Source organism: Prunus mume, linkage group LG2, assembly GCF_029339155.1.
Source record: "Prunus mume cultivar Tortuosa linkage group LG2, ASM2933915v1, whole genome shotgun sequence".
Lineage (NCBI taxonomy): Eukaryota > Viridiplantae > Streptophyta > Magnoliopsida > Rosales > Rosaceae > Prunus > Prunus mume.
Window position 1 is genome coordinate 32,358,285 of NC_142699.1, and position 26,572 is coordinate 32,384,856.

The 26,572-nt window shown below is 35.9% G+C and overlaps 2 protein-coding genes across 2 annotated transcripts; one reads left to right on the forward strand and one right to left on the reverse strand.

Moving 5' to 3' along the window:
• The first annotated feature begins 516 nt into the window (after nt 1-516).
• On the forward strand, nt 517-2,338 carry LOC103323444 (uncharacterized). The gene is made up of 3 exons (XM_008225441.2): nt 517-713; nt 831-960; nt 1,176-2,338. Exons 1-3 carry the CDS (start codon nt 578-580, stop codon nt 2,071-2,073), a joined length of 1,164 nt encoding a protein of 387 aa, XP_008223663.2. The 5' UTR covers nt 517-577; the 3' UTR covers nt 2,074-2,338.
• Nucleotides 2,339-20,752: 18,414 nt separating this feature from the next.
• LOC148920071 (protein DETOXIFICATION 16-like) lies at nt 20,753-25,195 on the reverse strand. Its single transcript, XM_089046108.1, has 8 exons — nt 23,932-25,195; nt 23,211-23,755; nt 23,020-23,106; nt 22,741-22,797; nt 22,410-22,648; nt 22,091-22,209; nt 21,444-21,530; nt 20,753-21,362 (listed from the first exon to the last, which is right to left on the reverse strand). The coding sequence occupies exons 1-8, from the start codon at nt 24,214-24,216 to the stop codon at nt 21,303-21,305; spliced, it is 1,479 nt and encodes a 492-aa protein (XP_088902234.1). The 5' UTR covers nt 24,217-25,195; the 3' UTR covers nt 20,753-21,302.
• Nucleotides 25,196-26,572: the final 1,377 nt, after the last annotated feature.

The following is a 26,572-nucleotide window of genomic DNA, read 5'->3' on the forward strand; positions in this document are numbered from 1 at the left end:
TATTTAATCCCAAATGCCTTATTAAATTGAAAAAAAATTGCAGCCAGCATTTTCCTGCATACTGTTTATATGTTTAATCTAACAATATATCAGAAAAGCTATATAGGTTAGCTAGGGTGGCTTAAGAATGGAACATTTCAAAGGATAATAGGATGGAGGCTTCTTGTGATTCACCAGATTCAAATAATAAACAACTAATCCCGGAAAAAAGCAGTTTAATTTAATATTGGGAAAGAAGAAACTTGTGTCGTACTTTGTCCAGTTGCATGCATTGTTAATTATATATGATCGAACTAATCCAAAAAAGGAAGGAAGAGAGAGAGAGAGAGAGAGAGAGAGAGAGAGAGAGAGAGACCTTGATAAAACCCTATAGAAGAAAATTGAGGAGAGGGATAGATGAGTAGAGGTATTTGACTTTTTTGTCCTCATAAGCATCACATCATCCACTCTTCCTACCTATAAATCTTAGTCTTCCTTCCCATTCTTTCCTAACACTTCAGACGCCTTCTTTTGGTACTCACTTTCCTTGAAGATCTTAAAAAGGAAAAAAAGGAACAAAGAGAAGACATCGATCGAGATGGGACGAGCTCCGTGTTGCGACAAGGCCAATGTCAAGAAGGGACCATGGTCACCTGAAGAGGATGCAAGACTCAAGGCCTATATTGAAGAGCATGGTACTGGTGGCAACTGGATTGCCCTTCCTCAGAAAATTGGTAAACACATATATGCTCATCTATAACATAATTTGTTCTTAATTTTTTTTCAGAAACTTGTACACAGATGTCAAAGCATCATTTAATTTGACCTTTTGGTGGGTACGTAACTTGCAGGGCTTAAAAGATGTGGAAAAAGTTGCAGGCTGAGATGGCTGAATTACTTGAGGCCCAACATCAAGCATGGTGGATTCTCAGAAGAAGAAGACAACATCATCTGCAGCCTCTATATAAGTATTGGAAGCAGGTAAAAATTAATTTCACCCATAAACTTTTAACCTCAATATGTTGTCTCTTTTCCCTTGTCTATGATACCTGCACAATAGAAATAATTAATTATAACTCCTTGCTACCCTATGCATCTCATCCAATAGTACAATACAGATCATTGATCCACTTTCCTAGGGTTTCCTTAGTTTCTTCTTGTTGGAATCTAACATGCTCATATTCTTTTACTTCTAGGTGGTCTATAATTGCTGCCCAATTACCTGGAAGGACAGACAATGATATAAAGAACTACTGGAACACCCGATTGAAGAAAAAGTTACTCGGAAGGCGCAAACAGTCTAACATCAATCGATCGCCGTCCGGTCAAAGTGAGGATCACCTCAAGGACGCTGAAGATGCACATGCCTTAAGCAGCTCAGCCCTTGAAAGACTCCAACTCCATATGCAACTTCAAAGCCTTCAAAACCCTTTCTCTTTCTACAACACTCCTGCACTGTGGCCCAAGTTGCATCCTTTGCAAGAAAAGATGATCCAGACCCTCCGATCCATGAATGATCAAAACTGTAACAACCATCTGATGCACCATCATGCTCTCTCAAGCCCTCATCAAACTGTTGAAGGGCATAAGAGTAATAGTGATGTCTATGAACAACTGCAACCCACTTCTGCTTCTATCAGAATTCAGGAAGAATATGCAAAACTCTGCAACCCCAAGAATATGGATGAGTTGGAGAATGCTTTGAATGGCATGTCATCTTCGGATGCCGCATATCATGCTTACATCTCCACAAGCAATCAAGTGGACTCGACTATTGTGGTGACGAAAGCTGCCGATGGTATGGAGCATTCTAACGATGCAGGAACTCATGATCATCAGCAGGTTAATTCGAGCTTCCAAACTGAATTTGGTGACATTCTTAGTAACAAATCTGTTGCTTACACACCACAACAGGAAGATGATCAAATAACTGATTTTGATTGTTTTACGGAAATGAATGGCTCCAAGGACAGCTTGGTGTGGTGGGCTAATGAGTTTGATGCCAAATCTGCATCCTCAAACTCCTGGGATTCTACTTCTGTTCTCCAGTCTCAAGGGATGTTTCAAGATAATGAATTGCGTTACAACCTGTAGTTATGAGTGATAGGGACGAGTAACGTCATATAGACCACGTTTATGGACCGTATCGGAGACTGCACCACTAATAGAAGATGAACCCACAAATATGAGAGGGTCATACTTCTATCAAAGATGCAGTCTACAATCTGGTTGACATATGTGGTTCAAATAGTTTTAACGAATAGGAAGTTGGGTATGGTAATTGTTCAAGGTCATAAGAATATGCCATGCATGTGTTTTGTAAATCGTTTGAAAAATAATGTCAATATCTTTTTATTGCGTTGCCAAATCTGTTTGACATTCACAAAAGTTTTGCTCATCTACTTCACTGGGAAGCTTTAAGTGGAGGCTCACAAAGAGAACACAAATATTAATTTCTGATTGCATGCTAGCTAGCTAGCTAGTGGTTCAGTACTGCTTAACAATATATTCCCCTACTATTTATAGATTGCGAGTAAAACAACCAAGAGGTTCCTTCGAACTAGTACCAAATTTGGAATGCCTAGCTAGTAATAGTAGTCTCAGAGTTCGCAGTAATATGGTGAGAAGAACTAGCAGAGATTAAGTGGTCATTCTTTTCGGACACTTTCGTATGCCAAAGATGCTTTGTTTTGTTGCAAATTCCATACCCCCTTCCAACTTCTCTGTAAGAGCAAGACCTCAAAGCACAACACAAAGTAGACGATTGCAAAGACTTGCATAACTGATAACTGCAGGTCCTTGATTAAAACTTGAAAGGGTGATTTATATCCTTTAGATCCCAATATCCCACCTTGGAAAATAAAAATAGTTTCGACTCATCATAACTCTTAATCATCCATTCCTTGCTAATTGTTATCATAGTAGTTATGCTTTGAATCAATCATGTTTGACGCATCATTTCAAACAAAGGCAATCAAACGATAGCCTCAATAACTATGAACACTGGAATCCACTAGAGATGTGACAAAAGTATGAAGTTTTATTAATTCTGAAAATTGGGACAACAACCTAAACCCTTAGCTAAGTTGAAATGAATACTGCCTCAAACCCTAGAACCTCTAGGAATCCAAATAGGAATGAAAAACATAAATAACAAAAATTTCAAAAACGAGCTCAAAACTTAAATGTTGTTTTGGGCTAGTAAACGTCGTTAAATGCCCAAAAAAAGCCCATATGTCACAGCAAAACAGTGAATTTGACTCGTGACATCATTCTCTTTGAAACATTGGATCATATACTAAAATCAGAGCTCGGCGCCAAAACTTACAATTTACTTGATATGCCCATACGCGAATGTCGCTCCAATTCTTTTTCGATCACTTCCCCTAACTGTTCTACATCAAAGTTGTGACATTAGTAATGTTTTACTGCTCAAATTAGAGAAGTACCAATTTTTTAATGTTTATTCAAGCAAGGTGGATCTTTCTTGAAGTTTCATAAGTGAGTTTTGTAAAGGTTGTTGTTTTTCAAGTGTGTGATAATTAACTTGGCTTGAAATTTGCAGAATTGTTTCCTGCTAGTGTTGTAGTCCTATTTGGGTATGTTTGGAATTCGTTGTTTTGTTGAGCTTGAGTAAATATTTCTAGTGGAACTAGGGCTCGCAAGGTGTGAGTGATCAAGAAAAACTAAGTGCCTTTGTCCTAGTTCCAACCGTACGAGTGACAAAATCTACATTGGCCCAAACTTGATGGGCTCAAATGAAACAATTATTGGCATGGCCCGTTGTCATTTTCTTTAATGTTCGACGCAATGCTAAGCAGTAAATTTAGCAATAGCTACTTCACTTCCCCTTGCCTTAACCTATGCATGGCCAGAGATATCTTTATTTATCTCATCAAAATTTATCTTCCTCACCAATAAGGGTTGGTTCAGTTGATAAAGTCCCTGCACTGTATGTAGCCCCATCAGTGTTCAAATCTCACCGTCTACTCTAATAAATTCATACTAAGTAGAGTAATCTCCTCCTGAACTTAAAAAAAAAATCAAAATCAAAATAATTACAAATTTATCTTCCCTTGCCGTGAAATATATATATATATATTGAAGGCTTTTTTGCCTGAGAAATAACCTTGTTAGACTGTTAGAGGGTAAATATTTTAGTTAATTCTGTTAATAAGTCCTATTTCTTAGGGACTAGTTATTTGTGTTTTTATCAAATTCCTCTTAGTCTGTTACCACGTTTTAGGGTGTTGCAAACGTGGGCTGTTATTTTGATTTTATCTCTTTGTAAAACGCTTTTATAAGCCTGCAGTTTGTTATCAATGAAACAAGAACTTTTCATTCAAGCTTGTGTGTTATAGTTTCTTCTGAGTGTTCTCAACAAACCTTGTATCAATTGAAAAATTAATACGTAAATTTCATATTCTCAACCAACATAAGCGATAGCAAATGTCAGAAGAAAAGAACTTAATTCTATCAATCACGAAAGGAAAAAGTTGAACCAATCGTGCCAAAAAAAAAAAAAACCCATAAGAAAAAAAAGACAGAAAATATTCATTACTTACTAATAAGGACAACGAAATAAGTTCATAATTAATGGAAAATAGAAAATAGCAAGGAAATTAATCCAAATAAAACATAAATAAAAAGCAAACTAATTAATAATAGTTGATGCGGTTGTTGCTGGACTTGCTGCTGGAACCCTTGTTAGGGTAAACAGACTTGGTGACCTTCAACTGGGTTTTGTACTCTGTAGTGACCCCTTGCTGCTTGTCCACAAACTTGTCATTGCAAGCGTACTTAGCCTCCTGCTTGTAAACCGTCTGCCCCGATCGATTGTCCACGTACTCTCGTGCCTTGTAGCTCTGTGTGAAATTGCTCGACGACCCTCCATATTGGTCTTTGTACGAAGACCTCACTTGGTTCTGGACCTCATTGGAGACGTTCATCTGCTGCCTGTTGTTGTTGCTTGAGGGCACGGCCTCCACAAAGCCACAAAAACCAGTAACTTCATAGTTTTTGGCCATTATGCGATTGAGAGTTGTTAATTTTTTTTTCCCAAGCGAAAGAGAGTTTGGTTGGTTTTTTTGTGAAATGGAAATGGCTTGGTTTGGCCTATTTATAAGCCAGGAGAGGAGTGAACTGTACGTAACTACGTAACGGTTTGGTTTTATCTATTGATTATTTTCCGTTTTTGGATTTTATATCTACTAAATTGTTTTCTTATTATCTTAATCTTTTATCTTCTTTCATGTCGATTTATATATAGAGGGACTCCCTCTACAGGGAGAATGGGAGTTTGGTTAAAATTTTAAAATACCGAAAATACCCTTGGCTTATCAAAAAGTTTTTGTTTTTTGTTTTGTTTTGGTGGAATAGATCAATATATATAAAGCAAAAGGCAGAGAATGACAAAACATCCAAAATACCAGAAAATGTCTTTGGTTAATGCAAACATTAAGAATTGAAATTATTAATTAAATGAGGATAATATAGTAAATGAACACTTTTTCATATTAAAAAAAATTAAAATTAAAAGAAAAATCAGATAATGAATCCTATTTTTATGGAACACAACTACTCATTATCTTTTACTTAAAAAAAAACCCATTATCTTTTTTAATTCTAAAATAAATTTAAAAAGGTTTTTTCCAGACTAAAAAAAGCGTGCGAAGAGACTAGTACTTTATTAAAAAATAATAAGCGTAAGGGTATTCAAAAGATGACACTAAAATAAGTGGATATGCAATTTTCTGAAAATTACCAACAAAAAAAAGAAAAGAAAAGAGCAATTGAAGTGCATGTAGTGGGATGATTAATTGAATTAGTGCCAAGAGGCTAATTTGGATGATTAACTGAATAAATCACACATCCCTACTATTATAATTGAATGAAATACGTTTAATGTCATTAATTTTAATAAAGTATATTTATTAAAATTATCCTTCTTAGGGCTTTCTATCTATTATTTTTATTTATTTTATAACAGTGCAGAAATAAATACACACAGAAAGTCAGGAGATGTTACTCGATGGTGGGGGCGTCGTGTTTCTGTGATAGAAAGTGGGTAGAGGTTTCCAGGCTTTATTTACAAGCCACGATATAGGAGTAAACCGTAAAACTTCTGTGCCACGGTTTGCATTATCCATTTATTTTCCGTTTTAATTTTTTTTATCTAGTCAATGATTTGTTCATCCTTAATTTATCATTTTATCGTTTAGAGAAAAATTTCTATCAAACTATTTTCATAACTCTTTCTTTGTCAACCAAAAAGCATAAAACATTGATTTTTCTCTATACATAAGAATATATATTAATCATGTGAGGTTTTTTTTTATATATTTTTATTTATGTTCCTTTTTATTTTGTTTGATGGAAAAGAGATTGACTACTACCACTAAGGGGCATGTATGTATGACTCCACAACCTCGGAAAGCCGTAAGAACTTATGCGCGCACCCAACTATCAACCGCCAGTTGTATGATTTACGTGAATTATAGATCGCACACCAATGAGGAGTGCTGGCAGCAGGGAACTAGTGGCTACGTAGTACATGAACCATACCAACTGAACCAACCCTCATTGGTTTATGGTCCTTTTTGTTGTTAATTACTATTAATTATACTCTTATAATACTAGTTTATTTTCTTTTGATTTTTTTTCCTTTTTATAATAAAAGTGATAGTCTAAATTAAGAGAGTGAGCTTCTTACACACGCTACATACCAAAATGTCATGAAAATTCGACAAATTAAGGAGAAATTACTACAACTTAAGGCTCTCTTTTCATTGCGCTAAACTCCATTGGCGAAAGATGCAAAATGGTTGAATAAATAGTTAGCAGATCCAACAATCCCACTTCGGTTTCTCCTCTCAATGCCCTTCCAAACACATACAAACTATTACGTATGATAACAGTAACTAAAATAAGATTTATTCGACATTTAAATAAAGCTTTTTTCATGAGAATGAACTCATTAAAACCATTGTATTCATCAACTAAAAGATTGAAACGAAAATGCAAATGCAATGTGCCCGCCCCCTCTACCCCTTCCCATATGTTAGATTAATTTACAATGTCGCTTATATTTATTAAAAAAAAAATATAGAAACAAAAATTTAATGGGAAAAACACATCATAATCTCATCCACTTGTGATACCAAAGTGTAGTTTAATCATCCTTGCAATTCAAGGACACATGGTATTTTAACAAATTTGGAAGAAAATTTGACAGAATTTGTAACATGTCCTTGAATTAAGGGATTTAAAACTACATTGACAAAAGTGACCAAATTAAAACTACGGAGACCAAAGTGATAAAACAGGTAAACAAAACTAACAAACAATGAGATTTTGCTAAAAGATAATTATGAAATCAATTCATAACAAACTATCATTAAAAAAAAAGACACATAAACCAAAAATAGCAAATAATAAGGAAATCCAGATACACACAATACTACTAGTTATTAGCTAATACTTGATGCGACTATTGTTTGACTTGGTTGCAGACTTGTTAGGGTAGACAGAGTCCTTGAACTTGACTTGGGCCTCACGCTCAAAGGTGTAGCCTTGCTCCTTGTCCACATACTTTTGGTTGTAGGTGTACTTTTCCTCTTCCTTGTAACCCATCTGCCCAGTGCGCTGGTCCACATGCTCTTGTGCCTTGTAACTCTCCCTATAACTGCTTGAAGATCGACAATATTGGTCGTTGTATGACGATTTCACTCGGTTCTCAACTGCATTAGAGACGTTCATCTCTCTGTTGTTGCTCGAGGGTACCACCTCGTCATAGCGAACATAAGCTTCTCGGGCTCTTTGTCATAGCCAATGTAAGTATTTTCAGGCTCTTCGTAGACAAAACGAGCAGCTTCCGGCTCTTTGTAGCCAGCATAAGCAGTTTCCGGCTCGTCGTAGCCATAACCAGTTTCAGTTTCGGACTCGTAGATGGCCTCGATGTAGCCAGAATAAGCAGTTTCAGGCTCGTAGTCCATTAGAAGTGATAATGGGTTTGCTTTTTGTGTTTGTGTGTTGTTGAGTGGGTTGTGTGTGAACTGAAGAGGCTTGGACGCTTATTTATAAGTCACCAGGCGTTGGTGATAAGCGTTATCACCGTATTAATTACCGTTGAATGAATGTGATTTTAACGTTATTTGATGCGGTGATAATACTCACCATCCAATAGGAAAAAAACTCTCTAATTTTAGGATCCTAATTAATTCCAATGCCTAGGATCCCAATAAACCTTCCGAAAATAATAATAAATTCGGATTTCCCAGATTTGGCTATTTGGTTGCTGTGATAATGATAAATAATAATATTAGGGTTTAGGAATTTCTTTTCTTTTTTTCGTAATATCTTGGTGAACGTAAACTTCTCAAGGAATTTGCAAAATATTAAATGTTGATGAAATGAGAGATTTTCGTTTTGTTTGACTTTTTTTTTTATATTAGTACCAGTTGAAAAAGAAAGATTTGATGATTTTCAATTCGCAACAAACTTTCTGATCTTATGGATTCTATATCTTCCACTGATCTTGCTTTGCATTGAAGGGAGTCCATTTTCCCTACATTGAATTTACAAGGAATTTAACATTTTCTTTTCTTGTATGATTTATTGACATTTTTTATTAATGTGGCTGTCCACTTCATCTACCACATAAGATGGTATAAAAATATGGTAAGAGTAATATTACTCTTTCTCCATGCGTGGAAAAAAAAAGGGAGTTTCACTAAAACACCCAAAATGGGGGTTGAAATTATAAAAAAACCCAAGCACTATTTAAACATATAAACACACCCAAAACCCATCATTACATACACTCAAAACCCATTTATAAACACACCCAAAAAGTTGACTTTGGAGTTGATTTTGGGTGTGTTTCTATGTTTAAATAGTGCTTGAGTTTTTTTATAAATACATGTCTAGAATTGGGTTTATTTCTAAATTTGTAAAAAAAAAACCTTTCTGTACCTTCCGTGTATTTGGTTTGTTAATTTTCTTCTAATGACCTTTAGCTGAAGTTAATCTTGTGCAACCAAAAAAAGGTTGTTGACAAATGCTCGTGTGCTTTTTTTGGGCCTTGTGTTCCATTGTTAACCAAAATAAATGCTAATACTCACCACCAATCAAGGGGTAGCAAATATGCTCTCTAATTTTAATGCTTTCGCAATGGTTGTTGAATATTATTTTGGCATCTATTGAATTGACATATGGGTTCTATGGTTAGTCTATTGCAATTCAATAAAGGGTTCATCTTATAGAACCCTCTATTGGAATGAACTAAATCACACAATTGCAAGTGAGATTTTATTATTTTAGTTCAATTTCATGCAATAAAATTGCACTAATCCTTAGCCTATTGCAATTCAATAGAGGGTTCACCACATAGAGCCCTCTATCGGAATGAACTAAATCACACCATTGCAAGTGAGATTTTATTATTTTAGTTCAATTTCATGCAATAAAATTGCACTAATCCCTAGCCTATTGCAATTCAATAGAGGGTTCACCACATAGAGCCCTCTATTGGAATGAACTAAATCACACCATTGCAAGTGAGATTTTATTATTTTAGTTCAATTTCAACGCAATAAAATTGCACTGATCCTAACAATTGTAGATGCTCTTAGCAGTGAACGAGTGCATATCCTTCCAATCCAAGTAGCAATGAAAATAATACATAAATTAGCAAAAAATAATAAATAAAAAAAAATCATTTCCTTATGTATTTAGCTATTTGCTTGGTGTGATAATGAATAAGTAATAATATGAGTGTAGGATTTTCTTTTTCTTTTTTCAATAAGGGAAGTAATATATATTCTTTTTTCATATATATATATATATATCCAAAGCGATAAGGGTGTTGGAGGGTGAGGGAGGGGGGAAAGGAAGAAAGTAAGGAAGGAATGGGAATAAAAGGTGATGAAATGAAGGACTTTTTGCATTACTTTATTCATGGAATTTTCTTTTTGCATTATAAATAGAAACAATGGAATTTCAGTCAAGAGTTGTCAATTGAGAATTAAACTAAGTATGTGTTTGGAAAAGAAGAAAAGAGAATTCTCATCAGGAATTGTGAACATGTAATTCAAAGGAAAGGAAGGGCTTTGATTCAAGCTTGATGAAATCTGTTGTGAGATTTGTAAGTGTTGAGTCGGAGACGTTGAATTTGGGTTTTGATTGTTGGTTGAGTTGTTGGTCTTTTTTTGCTGCTCACGGCTTCTCCATTTATAGAGGAAGGAAGATGCTCCATCTTCATATTTTAATCTATCTTCATCATGTTATCGATCACCTAGTGGATGTCTAGTCCCATCTGCATATAAAAGAAATCAAAAGAATGCAAAGTTTTTTTAATTTTTTTAATTTTTTAATTTTTTTGTGTGGAGAAATGCTATGATTGCATTCATAATTCAACCAAAAAAGCCACTAGTTACAAAGGGCCATTACAATAACGGAACGGTCTAACATCAAAATTAAGACAATCTAGTGCGCCTCTACTAAGGATCGAAGAAACTCTGACGTAGGCATCCCAACTAAAATTGCAAACTCAGAATAATAAAAAATAGATAAATGTTGAAAATAATAAGCCATAACAAAGCAAATAAAACTCTCACAAATGGGAGATGAAAAGTGTTAGTAACGTAACTGACCGAGCAACTAGCTAGGCTAAATCATCCACGTGCCATGCTTTGAGAGGTCATCACTTTAGCCAAAGAAACATTACCACAAATTACAACTCTAAGCAAAGCAAGAGGAGTACCACATCGGAAAACTATAAGAGATGGAGACTCCCTCTCACCTATAAAAGAAGACTACTCTTCCATGAGAAAGGGACTCCCTTTTGGATCCTTGGGCTGAGTTTTATCTTTAATCATGAGCTTCTCCCTTCTTATCTTTATATTTGGGTCCAACTCCATGTACAAATGTAAACATACATTATTATAATAAAAACATACTTCTCCGTGGACGTAGTCCATTCATTAAGGGTGAACCACATATATCTCGTTTTCTTTATATTTATCGATTGCCCAAATCTTCACAAACATGCTGGAGGTCTTTACCTTCACCCATCATCCACCATTCTACCTCTATCTAAGTTGACTCTCCCAAAAAGAGCATCAACAAAAAGCTCTCACAAAGGAGAGGTGAAAGCTCTCACAAAGGAGATGTGAAAACTACACAGAGAATCCAAAGAGTCTCTATGAATTATTCTGAACATAAAGAAACCGTACAAAGGATGGTGGTGGAGATCCGACACTCAGATGCAGCCGTCTGTGATGATTGGAGGAAAATCATAACAAAATGAAGACAAATAGGGAAAACTTTTTGTTTTTGAAAATGAGGGAAAGAGAGAGGGAGGAAGAGAAGAGGGAAGAAGGGATATAAGAGGAAGAACAGTGGCTTCCTCCCTCTTCAAAGGGAAAACAACTTGTAGGAGGGTTTTTTTTTAGAGAGAGGGAACTAGGGTTTGGTATATTTTGTGTGTGTGTGTGTGTGTGTGTCGAAAAGACCGCATCATATGAAAGTGTTTAAGTGATATCAATTCATGCTACTGGCCTAACAAAATAATATATTGGGGACACAACTTGTCCCTTCATATATATATATATTATGTTGGAAGTTTGAATGAAATTCAATGACTTTTGTTCCACATTGGTATAAAGAAGAAAAAGTGAAGTCTTTATAGGTGTGGTAGTCCCACACTTAGTAATTGCAAGTTTGGCCAAGTAGAAGCCTTCAAATTCGATTTAAGCATTAAATATTATGTAGATAATGTATAATATTTAATTATCAAAAAAAGGGGCCTTGGTCACTTCATATTTAAATTAATTTTTTTTAGTTTCAAATTAATAATTCTTATTAATTCGGATTAGTTTAAATAACAGCTTTTTAATAATTGTAACTCTTCTGATAGGGTTTCAGAAGTCTATTTAAATCTAGAAAAGGCATCATTCGTTTGACACGAAAAAACATTTCATATTGTCTGAGAGGAAAACAAACAAAGTTCATCAAATTCTAAGTCCCAGTGCTAGGGCTTAGAATATAGATGGTTGAATCCTGAGAGACAGTCACTTATAGAACTTCAAGCATCAAGAAAATGTGAAATTACTGTCTTTAGAACATTGTATCAAATCTGCGAACCTTTATCTTGAATCCAAATCAGTACTGTATTTCAAATTACAGTCGGTTATAAATTCAATTTCGTTGGTATATATATTGTTGATATATAATAATTTTTATTAGTCACTGATCTAACATTTTATTCATTCTCTCCTCTTCGGAGTGGTGCACATGGGCTGCCAATTATTCTTTATTCTTTCTTTATATTGGCTGCACATCTTTTTCTTAACAAAGCTTGTAAAGATAACATTAAAATAAGAGGCATGTGTGGCTTTCTCAATTGGAATGGGTAAGTAGCTTCAATATTCTTTATTCCCTTCCTCCAATGAGATAGTGTCACCTGCTGAATCAAACCAAGCTCCCACGTTATGGCTCAGTTTCTCCATTGATGTAGCTAATGAAAGTTGATTAGCAGCATGTTAACTCCTTTTTGAACATGATTCAATGTAGGACATTCTGAGAAGGCTACACTTATCCAAATGCTCCCATATTTGGATATGTTAGACTAGACATCAGGGGAAACAATTCTCACGAAGAAGTCAACTTCATTTGAGAAGGGGAGAAGGGGAAACAAGTAGAATTGCTCTCTCGTCACCAGTGTCATCCATTTGAACAAGTTTCAGTGTTTAGCACTCTGAGAATGATACACTGATTGAATTTCTTCCATATTTGGATAAGTTGTCGTAGACATCTGGAGGGACAACTCTCATGAAGAAGTCAACTTCATTTGAGTAGTGGAAAGGCCCTTTCAGAAACTATTCATGGGACTGACAGTCAGCTTCAGTGTTTGTCCGCTTAAGGCCGTTATACTTGTCTAGTGGCTCCCAACATTAGATATGTTGTAGAATACATCTGTGGGAACATCTTTCATGAAGAAAGCAAACGCCATCGGACATTTTAAGTCCCTGTCGGACACAATATATCTTACTGCAGCTGACTGATACTAAAATGCCTCTTGAACATGCTTCAGTGTTTGTCCATTGGAGGATGCAATACTTGTCCGATTGCTGCCAAATTTGGATTCGTGATAGTAGACGCTCAAATGAAAAATTTGTAAGAAGAAAGTGACTTCATTTGAGCAATGGAAATTCCCAGTCGGCCACAATGCAGCTGACTGCAGCTATGCTTGATCATGCTTGGCCATGTTTTTGGCTATATTAGTTCGAAGAGCAATATCTCCTATTCTAGGGCAATAATGCTATTTTTGATCTAAACAGGAGTTAAAGGATCAAATTATCACTTTCTAAGAATTTGATTAACCTCTTTAAAATTTAAAGTCAAACGTTAAAACCCTCAAGCAGAAGAAAGAAATGAAATAATTTTGTCCGGGAAATGAGTCCAATGACTTAAAAATGTGGGCCTATCTACAAAGATTAGATAAATACTATTACATAATTAAGAACGAATACGATTACTAACAAGTAAAAGATGAAAGACGACATAGATAATAGACAACCTTACAACCCTTACATATTAAATGGATACATTTCTAACAACAATTAACCACAACAGCTACCCTAACAAGAGCTCCAACAGCCACAAGGGGGGCAGCACATGCACATGGTAGAAATGCCGCTACAGCTGCCGGTATCAGCTTTGGCAGCAACCACATTGCCGCTGATACTGCAGCTACCTTCAAAATCTGAAACCAACTCATTTTTGCATGCAATGGGATGTTGGAGAGAGGCTTTGGGAGCACCCTTACTTTATAGGACTAATTGGAAGGGCATGCATGCTATTATTTACCTAACTCTTCGATTATTGTAGCTGCGTTGAATTTGTTTACTTCTTTGGAATTCAAATTTTCCATGCATGCATGGGTGCGTCAATTCTCAATGTGCATTGGAAACAGCTTCTGACCGAATACTGCTAGCTAGTCAGTATGGTTTAATAGTGTACAGTTGGGAAGTTCGTCAGAAAAAAAGATTGCTACTTCTTATATTTTAACTAGGGACACAGAAAAGAAAAAGAAGAGCAACATTCTCGATGCATTCTTCTGCATTAGTAAAAGGAAAATGCTAAGGAGACCAACTTTAGATACCAACTTGTGTACCAACTCTCTAATAGAGCGTGAGACCCATTGTATTTGTGGGCTCCACCTCTATTAGAGGGTTGGTACACAAATTGGTATCTAAAGTTGGTCTCCCTAGCATGACCCGTAGTAGAATTCCTGACTGCTGTCATTTTTTATGAGTTTTGAACATATTGACATCTTTATTATCATCCACACATTCTAAAATGAGCCATTAGCAAACCACCAATCTTGTAAGGGCAAAAAGCGCGGCTGCAACAATCTTCTTGAAAATCCGAAACCAATCCATTTCCAGTGACCAGTACGTATTAATTGTATATAGCTAGCAAAGTGTTTACTGTTTCAGCTGGATGTCGCTGCATGTATTTGAAATATTACTTTGCTGCATGCAATGGTTGGAAAGACTGGAGGAACCGTTGTTTATTCATAGTTCTAATTGCAATTGGAAGGGCTTCAAGAGATACGATGTGCTTATCAGAAATGTTCAGAGACACATCAACAAACCTTCATAATTAAGATTACTATTTCATAATAAATATTAAAGACAACGTACATATACTAACTTGACAGAAAATTAAAGACAACGTACTATTCCCAAAACCCCATGATAAAAGTTAAACGATGTCACTTTTGCCCTAGCATTTTGGCTACATTCTTAACAACAACCACAACACCCACGGCAGCTCCAGCAACCGCAGCAACGGGAGCCATAGCAGGGGCAGTTACCGGTAAAACTACGGTAACAACAGGGGCAACTGAGGTAATTACTGCTGATGCAACTTCAACAAGGTGGAAGAACGACATTAATGAACTGTTTTTGCACTCGAAATTGCTCAAAGCTACACTGTAATAATGTTTTGCAATGGTGGAAAAAGTTTTTGGTAAGACTTGAGGAACACTTGTTTATTTATAGTTCTAATTGGAAAGGCTTCTGATTAATTAGCCAAAATTTTCTCTTCGGTTATTGCACCTCGATTAAAATCGTTTGTTTCTTCTAAGGTCAGATTTTGCACGCATGCGTGCGGGCATCAATGGACGTTGGAATATGAACAGTTTCTGACTACAAGGCTGAAGGCATAATGATAATAGTGCCTCCAAGTAATGATAACACCAAGGGTGGCGCCACAATGTTCATATTCAATATCTTGGCCCTTGATTAATGAACTTTTATCCCAATTTCTTATTGGTTTGAATAACATTTTTTTTCTTGGTACAGTTAATGTGTAATTCGGTATTTCAAGTAATTGTTTATAAGATTTTTTTACTCTAGTCCTTTATATTGAAGCAAATTACAATTTTGTGCTCGTTTACAGATGTTTTTGTATGTTTATTAGGGTTTAGGTAGTGGAGAATTCGGAATTCAAAGTCAAGTAGGCGAAGCTTACATTAAAAACTCGATGTTATGAGTGAATTTCATTAATAAACACAAAAAAAACAAACACCTAGCTAGTCAGGGAGACGTAATGAGCATTACCCTCAAATATGTATATTTATACAAAGTGGTGAAGCCAAGTTTTCATGTGTGCATGAGTCTCACAAAATATGAACAATAAAAATTCGAATTCTTACAAGACATACAAAAACATTAAAAATCATATTGTCTATTTATTATAATCATAATTGCCCTCGATGAGTTTTCATATTTTGAAATCATAAAACAAAATTAATATTCACCAACACAAGTTCACAATTGCACAAAGGGACATACAATTACATACTAAGCAAGAAAAATTATAAGGGATAGACAAATACATACTTGGAGTTGAATAGCGAATTATCAAATATCTCTAAAAACCCAATAAAATCAGTAGAAAGAAGAAATCAATAAGATTAGATAAATACTATTACATAATTAAGAACATATATGCTTACAAACCACGATTACTAACAAAGTAAAAGATGAAAGATGACATAGATAATAGACGACCTTACATCTCTTGCATATTAAAATGGAAACATTTCTAACAATTAACCACAACAGCTACCCTAAGAGCATCTCCACCTACAAGGACTAAGTCTAAGGGAAGGGCAAGCAAGGGCTGGCCACTATTCACGTGAATAGTGTCAGCCTTTGCATTTGTAGTTCCACCCATGAGGGCAAAGTCTATGGCAAGTCTAAGGCAATTACTATTCATTGTACTTTATTTCCTATTTTTTTATACTTTAAACCATTAATTTTGATAAGTTTTTCAGATTATATTTTCGGTTGTCATGTGTCACTATTTATTATAAAATTTTCACTTAAAATTTAAGATAACATTTTTCGGATAAAATTTTCAAATAAAATTTTCGGATAAAATTTTCGGTTGCCACGTGTCCATATTTATTATAAAATTCACATCCCACTCATCATACAATTGAAATACCTACTGACTCATCATACAATTGAAATATTCTTAGTTCTCATAGTCCGACACAATGGAATACAAGGACAACTCCATCATTGGCGAGGCGGTTCCACCGGATCACGACGTGGATGAGTATTTTCCTTCGGAGGACGTAATAGTACCATTATTTCTTACACGAAACGCACCACTAGAATTGACTGGGGGCATTGTTCACTTGAGGAGCCATGTGTAATGGTTTTCCTCTTCTTTGTTTTGCCTTGACTAATCTATTAAAAAAAAGAAATTGAAAATGCAAGAAATATATATATATATATAAAGACATTAAATTGAATAAAACGGAATTTATTTATTTTTTTTACCTCGTTGCCAAGATTTTGACCTATTCGAACATTTGTCCACGACCCTCCGACTTCGATGGAAGATGACATTTGTATTTTTGCACAAATGAAATTTTGTAGTAGAAATTTGGTGTGGAAAGTGAAAAATATTAGAAGGAGATGAGTTTTTATGAAGATTTGGTGTAGAAAGTGAATAAAATGGTTAGGTATTTATAGGGAAAAAATACATAATTTTTTGGTATTTAAAAATTCAGAATTTTTCAGAATTTTTTGAATTTTTGCAATTTTTTTAGCCAAAAAAACAAGGACATTGAAAAAGATCGGCTGCCTGTCGCGACCGTGCACTACTGTTGGATTTTGCTCTGCTAGCCAATAGAAATCAAATTTTTTACCGCATGTAATTCACCAGCCAAAAAAAAACTGCTTTACGCGCGCGACGTGATGCCACGCTAACGTCACAAAACTCGGGCTTCAGGCATTGCCCTAGGCTTGCCCGAGTTGGTGGGACCCACCACGAAACCGGGCTGCTTCTCTTGCGCTGGAGCCATCTCGGATTCGCCAGGGGGCCCTTTCCCCCAGTTTGGGTCCTGCGCTGGACCTACTCTAACAAGAGCTCCAACAGCCACAAGGGGGGCAGCACATGGTATAAATGCCGCTACAGCTGCCGGTATCAGCTTTGGCAGCAACCACATTGCCGCTGATACTGCAGCTACCTTCAAAATCTGAAACCAACTCATTTTTGCATGCAATGGGATGTTGGAGAGAGGCTTTGGGAGCACCCTTACTTTATAGTACTAATTGGAAGGGCATGCATGCTATTATTTACCTAACTCTTCGATTATTGTAGCTGCGTTGAATTTGTTTACTTCTTTGGGATTCAAATTTTCCATGCATGCATGGGTGCGTCAATTCTCAATGTGCATTGGAAACAGCTTCTGACCGAATACTGCTAGCTAGTCAGTATGGTTTAATAGTGTACAGTTGGGAAGTTCGTCAGAAAAAAGATTGCTAATTCCTATATTTTAACTATGGACACGGAAAAGAAAAAGAAGAGCAACATTCTCGATGCATAAACACAAGCATTCTTCTGCATTTGTAGAATTTCTGGCTGCTGTCATTTTTTTATGAGTTTTGAACATTGACATCTTTATTATCATCCACACATTCTAAAATGAGCCATTAGCAAATAATCAATCTTGTAATAGCAAAAAGCGCGGCTGCAACAATCTTCTTGAAAATCCGAAACCAACCCATTTCCAGTGACCAGTACGTATTAATTGTATATAGCAAAGTGTTCACTGTTTCAGCTGGATGTCGCTGCATGTATAGGCTTTGAAATATTACTTTGCTGTATGCAATGGTTGGAAAGACTGGAGGAACCGTTGTTTATTCATAGTTCTAATTGGAAGGACTTCAAGAGGTACGATGCGCTTATGAGAAATGTTCAAAGACACATCCACAAGTAAATGATCTGAATTGGTTTCGAGATAACCAAGTTAGAGCATTCACAATGGGCTCCCTAAACCACCTCTTTAGACAAATTTTAGGGAGGAGTCATAAAAATACAACTCCAACCACGCTCCTATCCATCTCCTAAAATAGGGAGTCTTCTAGAGCTCCTAAATCGAGGAGAAAGAAAGGACTCCTAGTGACTCCCTATAATTTAATGTTGTTTTATTTAGTGAGTATTTCAAACTTTTATTTAATACTAACTATTTTTTATTTTATTTTTTAATAGAGATGGACCAATCAAAAAAGAGTTATAACATTTATAACTCTCCAAATTAGGGAGTATGGTTGGAGTTGAAATTTTTTAGAGAGCTCATAAAATAGCTTTCTTATATTTTTAGCTAAATTTTAGCTAAGAGCATCTCCAACCGATGTGTCAAAAGTGCTACATAGACATTTAACGGTTAGAAATAACATCTCACATCACTCAAACTGATGTGTCAAAGCTGATGTGGAATAAAGGCTGAAGGTTGAGATGTTATTTTTGACATCTCAAAAGCAAGATGTCAAATGAATATTTTATTATTTTTAAAGATAGATAGTTGTTACTTTCATTTATTATTTTCTTTTTTATATTTTCTTCTTCTTTATCTTAAATGATTTGACTGTTACAATAATTATTTATTTGACATATCGGTGGAGTGTAAACTGTGTAAATGTTAAATTGTTACATCAGCCATCAAATTTAAATTTGATGTTTGGTATTTGACATCTCCCTTGGGGATGCTCTAAGGCAACTTCCAGCAGTGGGAATCTTGCCATGGCAAGGGAGGGCTAGGTGATACTATTCACGGGAATAGTGTCCGCCTTGCAAAAAGTAAGTTGCACTTCGAGTTGCCATGGCAAGTACTATTCAATTTTTTATTTTTTTCACAAATTTTTTTACCTAAACAATTAATTTGGACAATATTTTTGGATGAGATTTTCTGATAAAATATTCGGATAAGATTTTCAAATAAGATAAAATATTTGGATAAGATTTTCGGATAATAGTTGGAGAAGGAGAAGATGTATGAGAATTTGTTGTTAAAACTGAAGAGTAGGTATTTATAGATTTTTTTTTTGTATTTTTTGGGGTTTTTAAAAAAATTTATAATTTTTTTCATAATTTTTTGCCTTGAAAAATCCAAGCCGTTGGATTGGATGACAAGACGAATCGGAAGGACCAGAGTGCGCCACGTCCCTGAGAGCCCTTGGGAAAAAGACGCACAAGCTTTGAATTTTTTAACGCTGACGCGCAAAAGGTAAATTTTTAAAAGTGTTCATCGACGCTGCATCGAATGATCACCGCCGCCCTCAGCCTTGAGCCCCAGGCTCGTGGGCTCCACCCTACCCGGCCAGCCTTTGTTGCTGGAAAGTCGCGGGGCTCTTAGCTTTAGAGAGAGAGGCTCAAGGAATAGAGAGATCATTGTGGATGCTCTTACAACTAGCTAAGCAAACAAATCAATCTATTAAGAGCAAAATACGGGCAAACAAACCTTCATAAGATTACCATTTCATAATAAAGATTAAAGACAACGTACATGTACTAACATGACAGAAAATTAAAGACAACGTACTATTCCTAAAACCCCATAAAAAAAGTTAAACTACTTCACTTCTGCTCTAGCATTTTGGCTACATTATTAACAACAACCCCAGCACCCACAACAGCTCCAGCAACCGCGGCAATGGGAGCGACAACTGGGGTAGTTACCAGTAAAACTACGGTAACAACAGCGGCAACTGGGGCAATTACTGCTGCTGCAACTTCAACAAACTGGAAGAACGACATTATGAACAGTTATTGCAGTCGAAATTGATTTTGCTCCAGAGCCCCTTCGGTTAACGGACCTCTCCATTGAATAATTCGGATTTTACATGCACGCGTGCATTAATATTCAATGTGCATTGGAATATGAAGAGTTTCTGCATCCATATGGAGCTCTAGAGCTAGCTCTTTTGTCATTGCCATGATTTTTATGCATTTGAAAAGTTTGTCATAAATAAATATAATTTTTATTTTTTAAAAATATTTTAAGTTGATATTGTTTTGTTTTTGAACTTTTTTTGTAACTTACATTTGGAAACCACTATTACAAGAAAAAGGGTAAAATAAAAAGGCAAAGATGAGTGATGAAAAAAAGAAGTTTCAAATGGGTTGGAGGAATAACAAACTGTTGCGGTAGAAAAAGTTTACATAAAAGAGCCAAATAGGTTAGTGAAGAACGCATATGAATATTAAGACTTGAAGAATGAGGTTAGAGATGTTGGGAGTATGTAAATGTGAGCCTGTAACTCAAAATCAATTGGCAATGGATGGAGGACCAACATGTGAATAGCATGTTGAATGCTATATCAGAATGTAAGCATCCAACCCAAAACTAATTGAAAATGAATTAATGACAGGTTTATTAATCCTTAATCGGAATCAAAATAAGGAGTGTACGTATTACTCCGGTGTTTACTTCACATAAAGAAATGAAAATATAAGTAGGGTCTACACAAAATCAGGAATTCAAATTTTGATTTTGGAGAAATTGGACTCTTGGGTGGGAGGTGGTGTTCTAACTATTGTAAGAACTAACCCATTAAGAATCCAATTTTTTACCCATTATATCCACACACAATTTTTAGTAGACTGAAAACACCTGCTGTTCTTTGACCAAAAAAAAAAAAAAACCTCATTTTGTTTCTTTCTTCCCGAAGTAATTACAGAGTACTATACCCTGTCTAAACTTTTGAAACTGCAACAACACTAGGTTTGGGAAATTCTGAGGATGACAAAACTGGCAACCAAGCCACACAAATCAAATGTTTAATCATTGGAGATTCATCGCCTTCGGCTTCTGATACGGCTTGAAATGTCGTCCACAGAGGACATATCATTAGGCACACAAATAAGGGCTAGATCCTTCATTAATTACTCCGTCCTTTCTTTCTTTTTTCTCTTAAGGACCCAATCCAGATATGATCAGGACTTCTGCATCCGTTTTATGATGCTGCATCCGTCACAGCCACTGTCTTGTGCACTCTATCAGAAGCTTTCTTCACCTACAGAAGGCATGGAAAAGGAGTATGAGATTAATGTAGCACATATTCATACATGAAACAGAACATGGCAAGGCACTTTACTTCTTTTTCCCAGTTAGTGCATGTGACTATGATTGAAAGAGATACTGCTTGCACAAACAGAGCCACAGTAATTCCAATCCAAAGACCCTGTGAAGAACATGTTGACTTGAAATTAATATGCCAAAGTATAATCCTCAAAAAAAAAAAAAAAAAAAATATATATATATATATATATATATATACAGAGAGTTCCATTGAAATCCTCAAATAAGCTTATTTGAGGACACCTTGTAGGCCCACTCCGGATTGTATTTCACTAATCCAAACCGTCTATTTTGTAGATACACATTCAAAGATCATTTCTACAAAAATCACTTGAATCTGATATCATTTGACCATTCAATTGATTTATTGAAATTTTAGTATTTTCTTGAAGCACTGTTCATTGATTTTGTAGGACACAATTGGATGTCGAAATGGTTTCCGATTTGTCTAATTTTTTGTAAGGATGATTTATGAATGAAGACCTAAAAAATAGATGGTTTGGATCATTAGAAACAAAATTGTAGGGTACCCTAAAGGGTGTCCCTCAAATAAAATTATTTGAGGATCCCTCAATATGTATATATATATATATCTATAGAAGATTAAGAATGTGGAATATAAATTTGAATAAATAAATGAGCAGGGGAGAAACATCCAGTTACCTTCCCTCCAATGTGCAGGACAAAAGCTAATATAATTGAGATAGGAATGCCTATAAGATAATAAGCTCCAAGATTAACATAAGCCCCAATCTTTTGCTGCCCACTTCCTCTTATGATACCTGAAATTGTAATTGGAAGTAACATTTTGTCAATCAATCAATTATAAGATGACAGGCAACTAATAAGGTTATCTCAATCTTTCACAGAGGATGCCCTGACATGAATTTTTTTTCGAATTACACAAAAGGTTTGCAAACCCAGATTCAAATGAGAAATTATACTGTGATGGAAGAAGTATTTGAAGAAAAATGTCAGAGACCTGAAAGAACAGATTGAATTCCATCAAAAAAGTGGGCTATTGCAACCCACAGTAATATTTCTCCAGCATATTCCACAACTTCTTTATCTGTGGTGTAACAGTAGCCCCAAACTTTTCGACCCAATATCATGACAGCAACAACCACAATGCCTTCAGTAACAACCATGGAGAGTGTAACACATATGGCAAGATGGGCTAGTCGTGGTTTCCCAGCACCCAATTCATTTGAAACTCTTGTGCTAACAGAAAATAATAGAAGAATAGAAAAAGATTGTTGAGAAAATATGCAAAATAAAGACAAGTATGAAACTTAATGTAGCCATAAACTCACCTTGCTGCACCACCCAGTCCGAGGGGGATCATGTAAGTCAGTGCACATGTGTTAAGGCTGTGTGAATATGTCACAATCTGTTAGTAATCAGTGTTTCTGCTTCAGTTTTTATTACTTAGAAATCAAAATTTTGGGAGCTGTCATTGGCATTTCAAAATAACACTGGGCTCATTTGAAATTGCACCAGGGGGGAGAGTGCACGATGACTGTTTTGAGTGTCAATATCAGCTCTTAGAATTGATACTGTTCTATTGTCATTTCTTAGGGTCAAATGAAAACCTGATTGACAGGACTGAGGTTTCAAGCTTTGGATTAGGAAGAAGACCAGATAAGAGGACCATCATTTCAAAGCACCACATTTCTAAGCTGTACACAGAGACATATAAAACCATCAACCAACGATAGTAGTTCACATTGTGAAATTTCAAATGACCACATTTCTTATTTCATTTTAAATCTCAAAATGTTACCTGATCATTACAGCTGAAGGAATGGATAGTTTAAGAAAACTGAGAATTCCTTGAAAGGCCTCCTTTGAGAATCCAGTCCATGTGTGCTTACAAGAGGGAGAGAATCTGACATAAAGAAACAATAACAATGCATTGATCCAATATGCGATGCAGTTTGCCACAGCCGCACCTTTATATCCAAGGCTGGTCTTGTATACCAGAAGCCAACAGATAAGCAAGTGTAGCAGAGTTGCAGTTCCTGTGGTAACAATCATGGGAACCACGTTGTTCTGAGTTTGCAAGAATCTGGAATGACATTGAAGGATTGCGTAAGCGAAAAGGCTTGGTATCATGTAACAAGCAAATTCCCCAGCAGCAGCAGATATTTCTGGATCTTGACCCAAAAATTCAAGAATGAAGCCTGTATTGGCCCACACAACTGCAAGAGGAATGCTGACCAGCAAAAGAACAATCATTGCCCTCTGCATATGTATACCAAGCATATGATATTGTTTTGCTCCATAGGACTGGCCACAAAATGTGTCCAATGCGCTTCCCATTCCAATCTAATCAGCAAATTAATAAGAGGGAAATGAAGACTAGGATTATTATCGAACACAACATAAGCATTACAATTCAAACATCACACACACACACACACACACACTATATATATATATATATATATATATAATATGTGCATGTGTATATTATTTTTTGATAATAGGAAAAGCCATCTTACCATCAAGCTGATACCAGTTACTGAAGCAAATGAAGTGGCCATGGAAGCACCTGAAAGTGCAAGTTCTCCGAGATGACCAACATACATGACTGAAACAACCTGTATACAAAACAACAAGAAATTTGATGACACAAGAGGCCCTACTAACAACAGCTGCTTCTTCACTTCCACGAAAAACTCATCTCGGGTCAGCTGTTGTCCTTTTCTTGCTTGATAGTCATGTTCTTGATCTGCAAATGGAATCAAGGGTGACTCAAGATCACCTGCTTGTTCTTCTGCATTCATTTGGTACTTTCTTGTTCTTCAGAGAGGAATATGTGTTGAAGGCGTAGAACACAAAGAATCCGCCGTTGTTGCAACCTGCAAACATATTGATCACGGAATATTGTGACTCAAATAAATCGAGCAAGCCACATGGTCCAAACGATCTGAACTTGCAATAAAATATTTATTTCCTTGAGGATCCGTCAAATAAATTACGCTAAACTGTTGTTTTGCCCCTTGAACTATACCATAATTGTTAATTTTCCCCTTAAACAATTTTTTCGGTAAATTAAGAACTTAAACTACATGAAATTGGCCAATTTGGGACTCGCTCTGAATTTTTTGGATATCCATCCAAATTTTAATCACGTGACCTGGCCAATTTTTAAGTAAAAAAATGTAAGAGAAATTAGAAGAAAATTTATATATAAAAAAAAGTTAAAAGAAAAGAAAGTCAAAAAAGGGTAGAAAAAGTTCCTTCGAATGGTTTGGTAACGGGGTGGTGCTATGCCTGGGTTTGGTGAAGGGGGTGGTGCTCTGCCTGGGCAGAACAGAACACACCATTCTCTCTGTTCATCTCTCAGACTCTACAGCAGTACCTAGAAAAGGAAATACAAAAACGTGTTGTGTGGGAAAATCAACAAAGATCTTCATTTTCGTGGTCACATTGTTTGTGGCTATTAGGGTTTTGCACCATGGCCTCCAGAAAATCCATAAATGCTCCGCCCATTCAGACCTTGCCACTCTCTCTTCTCCCTCTCTCATCTTCTCCAACCCCAATTCCAGTTCAAACCAACCTCCACCGACCACAATTTGAAGCCCACCTCCTCCACCGATCCCAATTCAAACCCCACCTCCGTCATAACTTCATGTATCCACGGACGCAATGCTTGTACGTAACCACCACAGTCACCACCATTTCACGAGCGCAGGAAATTAATAGCTCTTTGGAAATTTTATTCCTAAAAATTGAGGATGTGAATGTCACATAATTTGGGAATTCAATTTGGTGTTCAAATTTGGTATACCTAGCTAATATTATTGTTAATTCAGAGTCTCAGTTTGAACAATTATAGTATGGTACTAAAGTATGACAACATTGTATAACTCATCCGCGTGTTATACCATGGGTTATCAATTGTTATTTGAACAAATCAAACTGAAGGCTTCCCCTAAAAACGGGATTTGTTTATTTAAATATGTGGGTTTATATGTACATTACTTTTGGACTAATTATTTTCTGCATCTCTTATCAATTTCTGAATTGACCATTTCTTAAATCAATTCAAATTGGATGTTTGCCCTGATCAGCTCTGCCTTCCTGTCTTATTACTTGCTATAGAAGAAAGGTTTACCAGTAGATAGTTGTGCTTTAGTGAGGCAGAAACAAGTGAATAACGTGCTCATTTTGTTTCTTGCAGTACTAAAGTTAAATAATTTACCCAATGCAACACCAGATTGGGGAAATTATATGAAGATCTATGATAAATATATGCTATAGTGCATGATTAAGACCACAACCTTCGTTTCTTGTCTGTTAAGTTTTCCCCTTTCTGAAGTATTCCTCTGAAGGACCCAATCTGGATGTGATCATGACTTTTTCATCGGCTTTACGAAGATGCATCCGCCACGGCCATTGCGTCGTACACTTTCTTCACCTATGAAAGGCATGAAAAATAGAGCATTAGATTAATGTAATTAACAGAATCGGATACATGAAACATACTTCTTTTTCCCAATCAATGCCTGTAATTCCCATCCAAAGACCCTGTGAAGAGCATATGCTAAGAAAATGCATTAAAACGAATATTTTTTAAAAAGTGAGGGGACTTGAAATTTTTTTTTGTGGAGAAGTAGGAAGGTACCTTCCCTCCCATGTGCAGGACAAAAGCTAACAATACTGCAGTAGGAATTCCCACAAGATAATAAGCTCCCAGATTAATATAAGCCCCCATCTTTTGCTGCCTACTTCCTCTTATAATCGACATTCTCAATCATACCCAATGCTTTGGCCAAAGACTTCCGAACCATTTCTTTGGAGCATTCTCTCTCTTTACTATAGATAGAGATTTTCTTGTTATACACTCACATGCCTTCATGACTTAATTAAGAATCCCTACCATATCTTGAGTTATATATGCCTATAAGAACACGACTATATGGCATGATCTAAGATCAACAACGCTTTCATAAGGTAACACCAACGTTGAGAAGGGTACTAACTTCTACTCAGATACTCTACATGTACATCTCTTCCAACCATGACTACGCTATGTGCTGTACACCTCCTTTTCCCCTTGATTGAAGGAAGCCTCTCTTCCCAACCTCTAATAACACCAACGTTGAGAAGGGTAATAACTTCTACTCAGATACTCTA